The sequence below is a fragment of the Bombus bifarius genome, unplaced genomic scaffold (genome assembly GCF_011952205.1).
Source record: "Bombus bifarius isolate JDL3187 unplaced genomic scaffold, Bbif_JDL3187 scf7180000008039, whole genome shotgun sequence".
Taxonomy (NCBI): Eukaryota; Metazoa; Arthropoda; class Insecta; order Hymenoptera; family Apidae; genus Bombus; species Bombus bifarius.
In genome coordinates this window covers 650,677-668,768 of record NW_022884409.1, presented here as the reverse complement: position 1 = coordinate 668,768, position 18,092 = coordinate 650,677, and the positions used below count along the sequence as shown (strand labels likewise).

The 18,092-nt window shown below is 44.8% G+C and overlaps 1 protein-coding gene across 2 annotated transcripts in view; it reads left to right on the top strand.

Annotated features, from left to right (window-relative positions):
- The first annotated feature begins 838 nt into the window (after positions 1-838).
- LOC117207613 (neprilysin-1) overlaps positions 839-18,092 on the top strand; it is a 73,822-nt gene continuing 56,568 nt past the window's right edge. For both annotated transcript variants that reach the window (XM_033447991.1, XM_033447990.1), the window contains exons 1-4: positions 839-1,077; positions 4,863-5,300; positions 6,001-6,201; positions 13,473-13,692. In XM_033447991.1, the coding sequence (XP_033303882.1) occupies positions 5,298-5,300; positions 6,001-6,201; positions 13,473-13,692 (424 nt within the window). In that variant the 5' untranslated portion in view covers positions 839-1,077; positions 4,863-5,297. The remainder of the gene's footprint in view (positions 1,078-4,862; positions 5,301-6,000; positions 6,202-13,472; positions 13,693-18,092) is intronic.

Here is an 18,092-nt window from a genome sequence, read left to right as displayed (position 1 = left end):
TTAAGGGTCGAAGACAAGTTGACAAGATCATTTCTTTTGCTAAACTATCGAATGGTGCATAGTTTGACAGAAATCGCTTCAAGGACACTTTTGACTCCCCTTATATCCTGCTATATCCAACGACAGCGAACGCGATCAATTGGCGATCGAAGCTCGTCTAGCTTCTAATCGATCTCGACTGTCGGTGAGATTAAGCGGATAAACGCGCGGCAACAACGATTCCCGGTTGGCAAAAAGCAACGAGTAATTTCCCCGTGGCAGCGTATTCGTAGCGGGTGTGTACTCGGTGAAAAAAAAGCCATTATTTAGAGCCGCGTTACCGGGCCGACAAAGTTTCCACGGCGAACAAAAGGAACGCACTCGGAGCTTTCGTAGTGGCTCGTAGACCACGCTCGCAACGTTTGAATATCGAGGGCTTGCGCGTTGCGACCGGGCTTTGATAGCGGATGTTGGAGAGAAGGAGAAGGTGGACGAAGCCAGAAGCAAGACGGGAAGAGGCAAGAAAAGACAGAGAAGGTAATATTTGTATAAGAGACGGGAGGAGACAAAGGGCAAGGGAATAAACAGCGAGATAGAGAAAATGGGGCGAGAAAGACGTTCGTTGCGAGAGAACGAAGCAAGTGAATTGAAGAAAGGAAAGAAGGAAACGCGAATGGGATTTCGAAAGGCAGATGGAAGGAAGAAAACGATAAAATTGAAGAAGGACGCTAGACGAGAAAGAGAAGGGGCGAGAGGCAGATAGAGAGGGAGAAATAGAATGGGGAGGTGGTGGGCGAAGCGAGAGAGAGAGAGAGAAAGAGTGGGAGAGGAAGAGAGAGAGAGAGGCGGCACGGTGGTTGCAGGTTGAGTCTGGTCCGACAGTCCGCGTGTTACCCCCAGCCGTAAAGCAGGGCCGCGTTTTCTCGACTTCCGGTTATCCCGTACCCGCCACAACTAGACGCAGAAATACGCGAACCGCGCTTCGGTCATTCGTTCCCGCGGACGTCCAGTGAACCGGAAGTGGCATTCGAACCAGTGAAATCGCCAGGAAATAATCCTCGTCGAAGCTTCGTCGTCACGTTGCTGGATTTTATACAGGTAAGACGATCGATTGTTTTCATTTTTTCTTTCCCCTTTCTCCGTTTTAAAGAGGATAGTATGGAAATGATACACGGCGAGAGTGAAAATTGATGGTCGGTTTCGTTGATCTTCTCCGTGGTTGTTAACCAGCAAACTCGGATCTTCGAAATTGCAATAAATAAACGAGCAAGTTCGTTGCTTGGTAAACGTTTAGATTCTCCTCGAGATAGAAATTTACAATTGGAAAATTCAGATGCCGGATTAATCGTTGTTGCTGAGAGTTGGCTGATACGTTCGTTTCTTCTTTTTCTTATATAGCGTCGTATAAATAACGTTCTAAATAGTAAGCGTAGTGCGTTAGGTTGGGAAAAAATTGTTACACGAACCAGCAAGCTCGCACCAGTTTGTACCCACTAACGACCTTGTTAATGAGCTGAGCCTCGGCGACTTTATGTAATTGTTTACATGTAACGTTTGATGTCGCGAAAATAGCACCGTATGACGTTCGTAGTCGCATAGTGTATCAAACTTGCCACAGTTTGACGACGCGTCCTACGCGAAACAGAGAAATACGTTACCCTTGAAACGACCACATGTTCCGATACGATACCTTGCTCGATGTATTGTACTCCGCAGATATTGATTAAGCTTTACACAATTGCTGTAGCTTCTCTACGTGTACGTTTCTTCGAAGAAGCGATCGGTGTCGATCGAAATCTTAGTGAAATTCGCGAACATGGATCGGTCAGGGATTCGACCTTGGGATTTATTTGCACGTAAGGTAGAGCACGTTCGATACGAAAATGCTAGAGCCTAAAAATACTGGAAACTTTGCATCGGTTCGATTAACCAGAGGACGTGGGTGCGCCGAAACTTTTTCAATCCGAAATGGGTCCCGCCGATCGGTGCGTTCTCGTTGAAACTGCGTAGAAGCGAATCCGCTTCCGTTGGAAAAGTTTTCTGGGTGGCCGCGCAAAAGTTGGTCGAGATCAACGTTTCGAAAGACGCGATATTCGAAGCGTAGTCGATCCTCGTAACTCGATGGCGAACTTTAAGAAGACAGAGCCGCCGTTCTCTATGCTCGCGTGAAATACGAAAAGAGAAACAGCGACACGAAGCGGAAGTGCGCTTGCCATTCTTTTCTGGATTTACGTTTCACGCCCGATTCGGCTCGGCCGGTTCGTTTACATTTTTCTTTTCGCCGCGGTTCCGAGGCCTCGATCACGTACTCCATTGACTGGAAAATGTGATCTCGCATCGGCCCTGAATATTTTTATCCCGATGCAAAAAATAATCGGTGAATATATCAGCTCGGTGGCTGTCGTTCCTATGAATAAACTATGCCGACGCGTCTGCTGTCATTTTCATAAATCCTGACGGCCGATCGGCCATCCCTTATCGCGCCGCGCGATATTAGCGTAAGCCCCGCTCCAAATTATTCGATACACGTTGATGTGGCTGGCAAATCTCCACCAACTGCTGATCGACCTACTCTTGAAATCATCTCGATGATACGTATGCATGAAACCTCTAACGCAAACTACCTTTCACCCGTTTTCCCCCTGATAGATACGATCTATCGAATGTTTCGTATTAAAGTTGCGAACAATCGAGCAAAGCAAACGTACACAGCCTGTCCCCGCGTAAGACCGATTCGTCTCTGGCGAGTTGCAGCGTGTTGGTTAGCGAATGGGGTCGGTTTTACGTCGGGCAGCTTATACTTTTCTTATCAGACGACTGCAACTTTCAGTCAACGACAAAACCTTATTTCTTATTCGCGGAACGAGAGACAGCTCCGCGATGTTGAGAAAATTTCAGCGCTCGTGCGGGATATACTATACGCAAAGTCTCTGGTTTATCGAGTTATCCGGCAGATTTCTTATTGGCCCAGCTTAAAAGTTTCGTATTGTTTGTAATTTGAACGGTAGGAAGAAAAATCTGCCAAAGTTTCCCAGCATATTTGTCCTCTTACCTCCGCCACGTGGCCCCACCAATGGAGTTATTTAGGAAGCTGGAAAGGTTGTTGGACAGGACAACGTCGATGGAAAGGTTGGCTGTCGAGCAGCTGGTCTCGTCATTGGCCGTGTTTCGACTGGAATGTAAATTTCAAAGTTGAGAAGTTAACAACGAAGGAAACGTAATGAATTGTTAAGGCAATCACGCTACTTGTAAATAAATGAGATAGGCAGGGCGGCCTAGTCGTGACCAAAGCGTACATGCAAGTGGACGTTTTAAGATTGTCGTAGCTTATCACGCGGATCTTGATGTTTAACTCGTTCGTTTTATTCCCTCTTTTTTTCCTTCTTTTTTTTCGAGAATGCTCTCGATTCGCGTTCGGTCGATGAAGCGGTGCGTTTCGCTGCGACAAAGAAATGCGCATAAATTAGAAATCCCACGGTGCAAACAACTTGGAAGTAATCCAGATTAAACGGAGGATTCTATAAAGGCGATTTAGTAGACTCCTAAGATCGCTTCTTACGATAGGAGAATGACTTAATTCGTGCGTAACCTTGGCTTTTATAAATCTTGTTTTATCTACATCTACGTTCGAGCAGAGGACTTATTCTGAAATTTTTTGTCCCATTTAAAATGAGTCACAGTGTTACGCACCGCTAAACACGAACATAATTCCCTTCTAATGAAATATAATCGGGAGTCGTTTAGATACGATCGTACTTTGATGTGAAAATAAATCGCACGTGGCTTGTTACCAGTGCAACAACGTTGCATTTATGAAGTCAGCTTTGCGTAAGAATTTCCATCGTAAAGAGAAGCATGGAAAAATCTGGATAATTCTGCTCTTGCGACACGCTCCAGGGCAAACGATTCCGTGTCACGCACTCTGCTCCATCGAATTCTTAGCTGAACGATCTTATCTTCGAGATCAACCGAGCGATTAATCGAGCCTAGTACAATATCTTGAAGAAACGAACCGAATGATCAATGTGACAGAAATTTCAGTTCAGAGAGACCTACGTTTCGTCACGAAGGTGCGCGCACGTCAACTTGACGTCCGAGACAATTAATTGTTCACTAGCTCGATTATAGTAATCTGTTCGTGTCCATTGTGCTTGACGTTTTGACATTGAAGGATTGAATTCCATCTATCCATGTGCTAATTAGTACGTAATAATTCGCGCAAGTTGAGACGATTCTTCTTCGTCAAGACAGGATAAGGATAAGATTACACGTATTAAACAATAGCGTTAATGCAAGATAAAGTTAGAGAGTGTTACATAGACAAAAGATCGCGTTATCTAGATGAGCCCGACAATTGCAATGCCAGGGAGACAACCAAAGGTGTGCAAGATACCCGAGAGCACATTTGGCAAAGCCATTCTTATCGGCGGTTCCTTTTTAACTCTGTACTTTAGTTGGTCGCGGTTGGTCTGAATCTAATCTTTACACGGTGTTCGAAAGAGGATCAAACCGACCATTAAATAGACAAAAGTTCTCTATCGTTCGAACGTTATTCGCTATCCACCCAAATATCAAATTTATTTTTCAAAGATTATTCCAAATACCAATAATTAACAAGTCTATACAGTTGCTGTAATTCGCTACTGTAGATCGCGAGATTGCAGGAAAATTTCATAGACCATCTTTGCATAGTTACACATTTGTTCATCTTACTTATATGCTATCTATATTTGTACTAATTCTTTTCTAAATTTCCCATAGACAAATACATAGACATCCGCAGCCTATTCGTTACTGAATATATTACATAACATACTATAAGAATACCATACAATATATTAATAGTTACAAAGATAAAAGATTCCATTTTCTTATTTCGACAGATTAACGAGAAACGAAGAAATATGCAGAGGTGGGAGAGAGACTCGTGGGTGCTGATCGACTGATCTACTCGGCCAGTATCGGTGACGGGGTGGGTACTGAGCAAGTTTGGTGATCGCGAACGAAGTGTCGTTCGAGATTGGCGGCCTTTAGAGAGCTAGGGAGTTCCACGGGACCCGGCAAATGTGGCTCTGTGCACGGTGAGCCGGGGTTACGGGGGCCGCGGGGCCCGTGGCGGTGGGAGCAGATCCCGTGGCGAGGCAAGCGTGAGGCTACCCCTGAGTCCTCGCACTTTGTGCGCCCCTGGGGCCGGAGGTGGCGCACATGTGCACGCACAGGGCACCGGACCCGGCGCGACTACGGCCGCGCCGACCGGTCCCCCTGGGACCGGAAATAATCCTGGCACGGAAGAGGGATCCGGCCTTCCAGACGAGCCAATGGTAATTATTTTTCCTCGCGACTTTTCGTACGATTTTTTGTTCAACTTTACCAATAGAAAGGTTGAGAAACGTGAACGTGGTCTCTTTAAATTTAACTTGAAATTTATCGTCATTTACGCTGTGTTTCCTTACGAGCGAATTTTTTGAAGATAATCACGTGGTTCTTGAAGATTGGACATTGATCGTAGCACGTAGATACGCAAAGAAATGGAGAAAATTGACGAAAAATGGAGTTGACCAGTTTAGTTTGCGAGTAGCTGGTGATATACTCGGTTTACGAGCAGTTGAAATTAGCAGGATCTATAACATGGAAGTTAAATGACGACATTCTGCTGTGTTTGATCCTCCTTTTTCACTCAGTCACTTATCCGTCGTCTCACGGTAATCCAGTATGGTGTTGACATTCCATTTCCCCGACATTTCTTTTCCATTCCTTCTCTGTTTTCCTTTTAAACGATTGCTGTCCTAATAAAAGAATTCAGCAGAGAAGCTCTCACCCATCTTTTGTTAACGCAATTTCACGTACTCCAGCGTCTCTTCTCCAGTGTCTTTCGTTCTCTAACTTTTATATTACGTCTTCTACTCCCTCTTGCCTCGTATCGAACTCTATTTAATCCAAAGCGCAATTTTGTCCGCAACGAGCAAGAAACTCCGCAACTACAACTTTCTTGTTAATCGAAGCAACGTGTTGGTTGTTCAGGTACATGTGGAGAGAGCCGCGCAACAGGGTACTTGGATATGCTGCGTGCCGTGTTACTGGCTTCGTCGAAGTAAGGCCGTGCACAAGGCGTTGCTCACGTTCGCGATGCTGCTTGTCACCAGTTTGCTCGTCACCAGTCCTGTCCTCTTCCTCATCACCACGCTGCCGGAGGGAGAGCAGCCGCGTGAATGCGTACCGGTGGTGAGTGACAGCCATCTTTTCAAATCCGCACCATTGTTTTTACCATTCCGCGCGAGACCTCTCCGCTATTCAATGGAATATCGCGGTGCTTTCTGCATCGTTGTTCCCTTGCTAGCGAATTAAGAGCAACTCGAGGTAGCACGACGAGCTTCATGTTTTTCCACGCGGTTCAATGCGATGAAGAGGCATAAATCGGCGTTTAAATGTCTGTCAAGGAGATATAAAGCGCGCCATACAAGATAGTAAGTGGAAATCTCGAGACGTTGCCGAGAGAATTTCATCGACGTGTCGCGTTTTCCCGAAAAATGAAATCACGGGGGAGACCGATCCACGTTCCGAACGATATTTCCACGAGATCCAACGTGACGTCGGCTGGTATCCTCGTAAAACGAAGGGTGCACCATAAAGCGACGTATGTACTCGATGCTTCTCGGTCTTGTCTCGTGTTCTATAGGCTGCTTCGATCGCTGGGATATCGATACCTTTATCACCGGTCTTTTGCATGATGCATCGGTTCGCTTATTTTATCGAACGATCGCTATCCGAATTTTTATCCAGTCTCTAATTTTACCATCTTTCGTGGAAACTTTTTACCTTGGAATTCGCCGCTGTCGTCTGGCGACCGATAAACTTACAGGAGTGAGCAATTCGAGTATCGATCGTAACGAAACGAAGGGATTTATAAAAAGCGAAGTCGATCAGTTTGGCTTCTGAGAGGCTCAATTTTTCACGTGAAAACGATCCGCGTAACTAACCGAACGTCATAGAGTTATCCAATAGGTTGTTGAAAGATTGTGACGTTCGATTATACGCGAACCGCGTATCCATGCATGTACATTGGCTCGCGATGATTTATCACTTCGATGAAGTAAAGATATTTCCGCGTTTAACTGCAACACACGAATTTCGACGTACGTTGTAAATTTGTCTTTGCTGCTGTCTAGGCTCAATGAAGGAGCACGATTTGTAAGCTGTTTGCTAGTTAGCGTGGTGTAACAGGTTTTGTCCGTGCGAGCCAGACCGTGAGAGTTTATGTCCTCACCGGCAGTGTTTCCCTGAAGCGTTATATCACGCGCTTTCATGTCGCCAAAGCTGGAGACGTCACGAGCAAAACACGAGCGGTTATCCACGGAAATTTCGCCCATATATCTCGGCGATCAGTTGTCGTGAAGGGTTTCGCGAACTCGTGCCACGCCAAGGAATGAGAAAAATGTCGCACTCCGTCTTTTAGCTGATTCCTCGCGTTTTTCTCCTCTCCATTCGCTTCCGATATAAGAGACGTTCTCCAGATGTAAACGAGATCGAATATTTTCTAGATGTGTTTTATTGAGACGCGCTGGTGTCTCTCAGTCTTTCTTCAACTCGGAATAGCGTTGCTCGATATGTTTTAAAATTGCTCATCCTCGTGTAACAGGCAAATAATTGCAACAACAACATACCGTTTCGCTTATCGACTGTGTAAAGAATAAATAGTTTCACCTATCAGGTATCAGGCAGAAAGTGTCCTATTTTGAATGTACGGTAGAACTTCGATTGTCAGAGAGGTAATATGGTTCGGGCCTAAGAAAATACTCGGAAAAGTCCATTAGCGTTCGTAGAAAACGTTTTGATCGTATAATGTCGTACATGTATTTAGGTTCAGTTAATTATTTAATCGAAGGAAAGTTTGATCAAACGCTTTCACGATACCTGGCCGTGTTTAGCTAGCTTTCGTTGTTGAAATTTCGCAGAAGATAAAATTATGGCAAAGTTCAAAGCACCTCGGCTAATACCGAAGTTTTGGTTAAATTGTTCCGTGTACATGTTACGCGCATTGTGTGCATTTTTTGTATATTTAAAATTTTACAATTCCGCGGTATATTTGTCAAAGATAATTCATAGAAAATGTTACTGTAGAATATATAAAATGATATCCGTGTATGCAATAACCGCGTCGATCATTCAGGAAATATTTTGAAACGTACGCCCCTTGGGGATCACAACGCACAAATCGAAATCTGCAACATCGAATGTTCGTTCTTTCGCGTGTTTGCGACGAAGTATCTCGAATCTGAATTCGATGCCTTGGAATGCGAACCGTCGCTATCAACAGGATAGAACGCGATTATACACGGAGCATGTAATCTCAATTGGATTTGACACGGTCGTTGCCGGAAACCTTCAACAGAGCTAAATGCGTAGCACCCCTTGTTGTTCTCGAATGAGTAATGGCCGTATAATTGGTATCAGTTCGCAGTTATCCTTATGCGGCTTCTCAATTAACATTAAGCAAGCTATAATTCAGTTAAAGGTCCTTGGATACGACGATCGTAATTCAATATGCACTTGGACAAGCTGTTTATACGTTGATCGCCATCGAGCAGATTCATCGCGTTTCTTCTTCCCTAAACGATCTATATAGATGAGTCGGATATTTCAACTCGCAGCAGAGCATTTGAAATACTTTCGCAGGGAAATATGAACGAGAAGATTTTAATAGAAGGAAGCTGTTTACAAGTTTCAACTGATTGTTAGCAGAGCTGGGTTATTGAGATTACGCTGCTTTTACGGACAACATTAATTTTGCTCGCGGATTCGTTGCCTCCAGGAGTTGCTACTTCGATGCCAGTTAATGTACGTTCGCGGACAGCGAGCGAAAAAATATTTGCCAGCTTGGACGCTCGGCCGCGAAACGAGCTGTTTGCAAATTCGAAAGGGGGTTAAAGGCCGGGGTGTAATCGTTAACGTGCGATCGATCGATCGTCTCGCGGAGAGGCGAGAATAAACTGTGGAATATAAAAATAGATTCCCTCGAACGACCGTCTGTTCGACAAGAATTTATTAATTCTATCGGCGGGATATTACCGCGGGGCGAAGGGGCGTTGTAACTTTAAAGTTACTCGAACGACGTGTTTCGCCGTTTGAGAAATTCCAAATATAAAAAAAGAAAAAAAGGAATTATAAACGAGTGATGTACGCGATGACTGAAAAGGAAAGGAGAGTAGTTAATCATCAACAGCCGCTCGAAATTTCCAGGATAACGTTATCAATTATGGTTTCATTGTCACCGACAGAAATGACTGTTACGCGTTAGTCTGTCATCAACGTGCATTTACGAGATGCCCGACAAACTTCTATTAATCGATACCAATATCCATATTTCGAGTTATACACACATATATCGGAAACCTATCGCATTTCGAACTCTGTTCAACGGATTTGATACATCGATCAGCCGCAAAGTCAAGCCCCGTAATTGCTTCCATCTCATTCGGAGTTTGTCTCTCTTTTGTCAAATTCCTGTCGTTCCACTTTCGTCGAAAAGTTGGAAAAACCAGCGAAGTATTTCGCGCTTACTTTCACCCGAAAGCGAATTTCCACCGACTCTTCCTTTCAAAATAGACGAGCAAGAAACGAATTTATACGCAGTCGTCGTGCAGGCTAGTTTATTGCGAATAGTACGAAACTCGACGTGGCGCGTGCAATACATACGTTTCGATTAAACAGTGGTTCAATTTGCCTGGCCAGCTGTATAAAAATCCCTTCGCCCGTTACAGACACTTTTACGGGGGAATTATCAGAACCGAGGCCGCCTTTCGCTGACGCCCTATTTTATTTAAAGCGCGGTCGATGCTCGGCGGACGCGTTCGTTCGAATCGTTCTCTGGCACCAGATCTTATTAAATATCGTATATCGTAATCGTCTCGGTTGTATGATAATCGTCAAATTTTCTTTGGCACGTTAAACGCCGTTTCCGGAGGATTAAACGGAGAAGAAAAGCCTGCAGGTAATCCGCGATCAATTAAACGGTTCTTTTTCGCCGTGTCTTCGCTCGGTTTTAGCCTGTTAATAAGTTTGCAGCAATTACGTCTGCGGTGGTAGTTAGAGGGACTCGAAGCAGATTGCCGCTCGAATTTCCCGGACGTAGCCAGAGGATTGATTATATCGACGTAATATACCGCTGACGTTCCCCTAACTTAACACATTTGCCTTATATACAGCTATTTCACGCTAGGAATATCTCGCTTAAATATCTCTAGCTTAACTAACAATGTTTATCTTAATCTCATTGCGTATTCATTTTTGTCCGCCTTTTTAAACCTTGCTGGTTCGTATAAAAACGAAAAGCCAACAGCCCCGTTCTTTGTTATTACCAGACCACGGTTTATAAATAGCTCAATTTTCTTGTAGAATCAAATTGCAAGAAACGATGTGGAAGTATAATATCGAGAGAATCTTTGGAATTCGTAGCTGTAACTGTTAAACTAATTGAAAGGATTTTCAAGTGTTGGCACCTCACGCAAACGAAAATTTGAGACTTAATTAGATCAAACTGGTTTCAAATCGCGGTCAAATATGTGAATTATACGCCGTCCGAATATACAGGATATATATTGTGCAGTTTACTTTCGAAAACGTTTGCACGATCCTAGGTAACGAGGATTAGGTAAACGAGAATCGAGAACGTCGAGAAGATCGTAGTTGTCGTTGTGGCGGATATATGGAGAATCCTGTGGATGATTTATTCGACATCGAATATTCAGCGTCGCCGACAAATGATGGATTCGAGTCGTTGAATGCTTTTCCCGATGGAAGTTCGAGCCGGGTCGTTAGAGCAGCACGTGCTGCACCGCGACGAAGCCATACTACGAGCTAAGGTTTCGAGGCAAATGTCAACCCTACGCTGGATCAAGGTCTCGCCCTTCTTCCTGACCTTTATTTTTTCCCATCCGGACTCTTGAATCGACGAGGAAATCCCTCATCCTTTTGCTGCATCTTCTTTCACTCTCCCAAGTTTCCTTCGTCCGGTGCATTTGCAACTTTCCTCTTTTCATTCCTTTTCGAACTTCCAACTCGAAAGTTGCTACAGTCAGAAGTGTCTGATTAAAACAGGTACTCTACACTACCTGTTCTTTCACGGTATTTAGTCCACTGGATAATCCAGCGTATTTGCCATCCTCTCGAAACATTTCGGGTTATGCGTAATGCGCGTTACTCGAATTAAACGCGAATTAAAAATCACTAAATTGTGGAAAAATGTTGCTGATACTTCACGTATGGATATCACAGCAGATGAAAACGAGAAGTCTTCTGGTTCTAACAAGGTAGTTTAAATTCGACTGCTTAAAACAGAAATAATCGGTAACGAGAGGAGGAAAAGTAAGAAATTTAAAAATAGTTGACGATGGATTATGACGAAACTCAAATATACCAAATGTCACGCGAACACATCCCTCGTGCCTCGTTGCTGTAACACAATATCACAACCACGAGAAATACGCGTTTAACGAGAACAGCGTATTCCTTGTCGCAGACGCATATCATACACACAACTTCAGAATTCACGTTGAGGATCGACGCGTGGCATCAAAGGCGGGCGAAAATTCCGTTTGCATTCCATAGCATCTGGAACGCTTTCTTACGTGTAACCGAGGTTCAACCACGAAACGTGCTCGTCGTAGCTACGATTTCGCTCCGTAAGCGGTGTGTGCGTGCGGGTTAGCTCGGGACGAGGTAAATGCACGGTGAAACGAGCTCAGCCATCTTCTCCAAGATGTGATTTAGATAGAGAGCGGTAGGCCGTGCCTGGAATATAAATTGAAAGCTTACGAGCGTAATTTCATTCTATTTATCCTGAATTCATTTTTCCCGCGTATCAAGAGACTCCTCGTATCGAAGAAACCATCGGTCCAGAGGATATTCCCCTTGCGATGGGGAACGCGATCTTTTTCGGCGGTTCCTTCCATTTCGCGTGCGTTGAAGAATCCGAAATTTTGCAGACGACTTGGCGAAGAATTTCGCAAGCTTCGCGTCTCTGAATCGAGAAATTTGACGAGTAAGTCGCTCGCGCCAGGCAAGCCGGATCGGATCGCCCAAGACGAATGTCTGATTAGTCTGCAGGAATTCCGATTAATCAGATTAATAAGAGATACATCGATATAGGAAATCAGAGGTAATCGTAGAGTAGACAAGCCGACGAGTTGTGGTGAAACGAGTCGTGATACTCGAAGGATTTATCGAGGGTCGAGATCGTACTTGCCCCATTTTGGCGGCTCGATAGCAGATAACTGCCTGATAACATGGCTTCTATGATGTTTACGAGGTTCGCGGCGGCTAAACTGGACGATGTAGATTAGGTTTCCTTGAAGGGTGAAATGTTTCGACGGCGATTTACATGTCGCTACGTCACCTCCAACAAGTTATTCCTCTTTCCGTACTGTACGAAAAGTACACGTTTTTTAACTAGCAAATAATATGAAAATCAAAAAAAAATGAAGAAACTTGCACTTGTCAGATTTCCCTTCCCTCTGACCAATTCAATTTATATCGGATCTTGTCTATTAAGTTATCAAAGTATTGCAGCTAAGGGATTCGATTTCGAACGATTTCTTACGCTTAGATGCTGTTTTTCACGGAAATAAACGAAGAGTTCTGGAGAGTCGAGTTGACGTTAATTTCACTCGGTCGTTTCCGGTCTGTTGGCGAAGTAAGGCACAATTGGCGGAACGATCATTCGTCTCTGTCAAAAAGACGTACGGCCATCCGGTCCGGATGAAAAGCAATTGATGACAATGAAAGTCGTGGACGCAACCACGGCTGGCCTTTCGTTAGGTCCTCGAATTTTTAGCAACTCGTCGAATAGGTTGCCGACGTAACTCGCCAGTGATTCTTCACACCTTCTTGCCCTTTCTCTTTTCTTCTTATTTATCTTCGGCGAGACCCGAACTTCGTGTCGCGTCATTCGTCTCTTTCGAGGAAGACGTATGATGCCAGATTTCGCTGGCAAAAATTCCGCGACTTGAACGCGTTAACCAGCAAGAAGAGGATGAAGCCAGCAGCTCACCTTTACACGCCGAGGAATCGAGTCAACTTTCAAAAAAAAAACATTCGTTGCTCCGATCATTCACGATCCAGTACAGTAGACGTTCATAGCGCGAACGAATTAGCGAAATAGAACGCGAAGACGTCTCTCCACGCGTTAATAATTTTACGATGAAACGTCTGAACGTATAACACGATTAAATATATCCTTCGCCTCTCGGCGAGATGTTCTCGTTAATCCTTAAACTTTGTTCTTCAGTCGTTTCCCGTATCCTCATTTACCGTCTCGGAATACGGAAAATTGTCCTCGTAATGCCGTCTAATCTTTGATGCTATCCTTGACACTAACTCGAATTGCTTTTCGCTCCTGTCAAGTGACGGTACAATTAAAAAAAAAAAGAAAAAAAGAAAGAAAAGAAAGGAAGATAGGAAGCATTGTAGAAACACGAGAAAAAGAATTTCCATTCCAGGACGAAGCCTGCATCAGGGAGAGGGATGGCCCGGAGGGTTTGTGCGACTCGAAAGCCTGCGAGGAAGCGTCGAAGCAGATGGTGGCGTTCATGAAGAAGGGGGTGGATCCTTGCAAGGACTTTTATCAGTTCGCGTGCGGCGGCATTCGCGATCAGCAGCCGTATCGGCCAAGCTCGAGCTTCAACATGCTTCAGGCGAGGGTCGACGATCGTCTTCACAGTGAGTGAACCTCGTTGCTCGTTTTTTTCCCATTAAGATACCTTTGGAACTCCATTCGCTGGCTAAGATAGTCGCAGGGGAAGTTTCTCTTGAAGCAGCAAATATTTACGCGAGTCCCCGCCTCCAATTAAAATGTACTTTACACGTATAAATGTATTTTTACATATTTCTCGTATAAAAATAATTCCACCGAGGAGCGTCGTTATCCGTGACGTTCCGCCGGGCTCGTTACACCGAGGCAATCGATGGAACCGAATTTCGAGCGCTGGAATTAATTTCTCGTCGACCCGAGAAAAAACGAGAGAGGATGCCGGGGTTTTCCATCGTTGGGAAACTCGAAGCACGACGAGGGATGGATAATTGATTCAGAACCGCGGCCAAATTTCCCGCCGTCATTTCAACTTTCAATTAACCAAATGCTCTCATTGAGTAGGAAAGTTTCAGCCTTGAACGTGTCGCTGTTTGCGCGAGCTTGGATCGTCCGATCAATTCGCATCCTGGCGATACGAAACACCGTCCTAGACGCGTGATCGTCCGTTTTCCACCGTCTTATCGTGACTGGCGGAGTTATGTTTCCCTCGGTACCTCCTTTTCATCCACTTGACCGACCTTAATCAGCTCGGGCCCGTGTCCTTAGAAAGTGTGGACGAAAAAGTCTGTGGACGAAAAGTGGCCGTTAAAAATTCCGTTGCTGCGTTTTCTTTGAATAGCCGCTCGTTTCAAGCCGCGGCGATCCCTTTCGTAATCTGTTGCTTCCACTACCCTATTTCTTATGGCTTCCTCGTCGAGGATAATCGAATGGTTCAGCGAGCCGAGATTGATCGGGCTCGTCGGCTATTTTTTCACGGGAATTATCGGGCAAACGTAGTTGGATCGCTCGTCGACTCGAATGAATCAGAATGCCACGGAGATACGCGGCCGTGTCGCTGCAAATTGAAATCAACTGGCGGACGTATAGAGCGAAAAATGTCAACGAGGTTTGCGACAATTGGAATTAATCGGCACGCGAATTATCCAGAGATACCGATATATCCGCCGCGGCTACATGCGAGTAAACAGAAGACGAGCCGCGGCTATGTAGGTCACACGCGATTAAAAGAGCTGGACGTGCATACGTCACGGTACGCTGACGTAGGAGTTGAAAAACAAGCCGCTAAGTGTCCAACCCACGAAAACAGAGAAAAAAGTTGGCCAGTTTCGTTGCTTTTTCCTAAATTCACCCTGGGTAACGACCAGTCACCCTCTGAAATTTTGATATCCAGTTTCGCGACGCGCTTTACCCGATCGCTTTTTTTTTTATTTCGCGATTTCTTTCTACCGTGCAGCGTACCGCGAACACGGTTAAACACTTTCACGCGTCGAACAGCTGGTCTTTTAATCGAAGCAACTTTGTTTCTCGTTGCTTTACTTGGAAAGTTGGCGAATAGTCCGCAGGCACGATAGTTGTCGAACTCTTTCAAAAATTTAAACCAGAACTTCGCTCTTTCCCCCTTTGCTTCGCATTCTTCTCCGCCACTCGTCTTCTCTTACGGAGATACGTTCCACTTTGTCTTTCTACGTTTATTTCCATCTCAATCGTCGTCGGATGCAATAATTTTAGTGGAAACCCAACGCTGGAATTATCAACAAACTGCAAACTAGTTTGGATTATCACGGCGAAAGTATTTGCTACCGCGATTTTTATCGACAAGCTATTTATTCTTGTTGCAGCATCTTCGTTAAAATCGCGTGCGTATGTACAGTAATGTACACGGTACAGATTGCTTGTTGCAGTGTTTTAAACGAGTTCCTGTGGTGTCGTTAAGTCAGCATTTCGGTTATCGGTTTGTTCCCTTTAAGGGGGACACGTTTTCGTAGCCCGTGCAGGACTACCTTTCCCCTTTACGTTCTGAATGGAAGGGTAAAAAAGGGTCAGCGGAAATGAAGATTTACAGGGACGAAGTCTATGAAAAAAACACGCGGCGTGCTCAAAGAATAACACATGGACACGCCGCGTAATAATTCATCGCTTCTCCTGCTCATTTTTTCGCGCGAACGCCACTCACTCGGGCTTGTAAATTTTCGAGTCGTAGTTACGCTCGCGAGAACCTGCTCGAATGGAGATTAATGCGAGGAAACGAATCGCGGGGTCGTGTATCTTTCGTTCGTAGCATATCACGGCGCCTCGCATTTATGGAATTGTTTTCGACCGGAAAATGTCTCCGGCTCGGAATAGAAACGAGTGCTCCGAGCATTTGCTCGCTCGTCACGCGATCGTTCCCAGTGACTTATCGTTCCTATTTCTCCAAAAGGATCTCGGACTATCCGACGTTTTCAAGCGAGGCGAACAAAAAGCGGAGAAACTGTCGCGCTGAAGAGCGAAACGAAACGAGGGGTTTGGCAAAGGGTTAAAAATCAACTCCTCTTTTGTCCGGGATACGACCGCTTGGCGCCAGGATTTTTTCGAATTTTCTCATCAACTGAAATCTCCCTGGCTGCCTGTTCTCGCCTTGGAAACACGCCTTTTTCGCTCGATTCGTCTCGCCACGGATCACGTTGGATCAGCCTCGATGTCAGTCGACGATTCGTTTAGGCTATTTTTTTTTCTTCCAGCAGATTTTCTTCTGCAGATTCTCCACCTTGAACGCGTTTCCACGAGATCGGATAGCTCGCCAAAGTATCTGAACGCTTATCATAGAAAACTCTTTCGTATATGTATGTCGTATGTGTGTGTGTGTGTTATATATTTTAACGTTTCATTAACTCAGTGACGAGACGCGAAAATGTATTTGGAAGTTGCTGAAAGTATAGATCAACTATCTACCTCTTTTTTTCTATCGCGACAATCTTCCAATTTTTCTAATCACGACGTAGATTTTTCCTTTGATTTGAGATTTTTTAGTCCCCTAAAATGTGATACGCTAACGATTACCAAAATTCTGATTGCGAAAGGCAGACGTCTCGAATTTCCGATTGCTCGATGCCTAGCCCGTAAGCCCGGTTTCCGTGGGCGGTCTCTCCAAATATTTATCGCCGCGTCTTTAAACATCTATAGCTCGTGAAAGTTATCGTCCTCCGTATGTGCACGTTGTGCGAGTCTCGGTCGATCGATTTCCGCTTGAATGTTTCAGGTGTGCGCGGCGTAATTTTTCGCTCGCCCCTATCTCGTTCAAACAATATGCTCCATTTATGCTCGGCTTCAGATCGATAATCGTTTATGGCCGAATTATATTATAACAGAAACGCATAGAGCGATCTAGTGTCCTGTTTGTCTTTCAATGTACGACCGATAGAAACCTATGACGGTGCGAAATAGGCTGATGGTCGCGTACGCGTCGTCTTAGTTTCCGGAACCCCGGCGACGAAGCCTTAGCTACTAAATTTACGTAAGAACAAAGAAGGGGGTTACAAACTTGATTAATCCAACCTGCTTAATGGGTCAAGTTCGCCCTATAAGCCAGACGAGTTACGAGTCGAAATTCCTCGTGGTTCGTTCGATTTACGATCTTTCAACGCCGTGCAACGTAAATAAGCCTCGAAAAATAGACTTCGACATAGATGAGTCGTCTGACGTCGTCGTGATTTCCTGATGCATAGCAATGACGTTGTAGATTTGCAAGGTTTGTATTCTTAAAGGCCGATGCGAACAAACGATGCAACCTCTTCGCCATATTGTGACTACGCCTCTATTTATAACAGAGAAATCGCAATTTTTCGTGCATTACGTTATTAAAAATTTGATCGATAATTTAATTCCTGGCAATACGAAGCTCGGTGCAAACGAGCTACACGACGTCGTTGCGATTTTAAGCACACGCTATTTTCGAGATTTATATTTTTAAATCCCAATGCAGACGAGTGACCGACTGTGCATTGTACCATTAAAAATGTAACTCTGCCCACTCGTCTTGCGGCTTGGAAATATCATGCTCGGTACAGAGAAGCGATGCGTCATCGGTTAGACGCGACGACGTAGCAGCTTTATATTCCCAATAACGCGAAGCAACCGGTCGTATACGTTGCGCCATTAAAAATATATTCCTGCCGAATCGCATAGCAAAATCTTAACGACGACGTCGCGTCTCAACCAAAATATCCAGCCAACGATAATTCTTCTTTTTCGCAGAAAGCTGTTTCCTCTTAGAGTTCTTCGCAAGATACAGTTCAGTTAATTCGCTATTGTTCGCCTCTGCTGCGAAAGTTTAAACGAACCGACAGTAGAACTGTTCGGTTTTCCTTCCCTCGAAGGGAAGCTCACTGATTAAGCGAGAAAGTTGGTTTCGTATTGCACGCGGCGGATCCAGCCTGACGCGCGGCAACACACTCTGACCACAAATTCGATAATCTCTCGGGCTCCGGTGAAATTAGCTTTATCACTGCGGCCTGCTCGATCTATTTCAACCTCGTCTAGACATGGTATT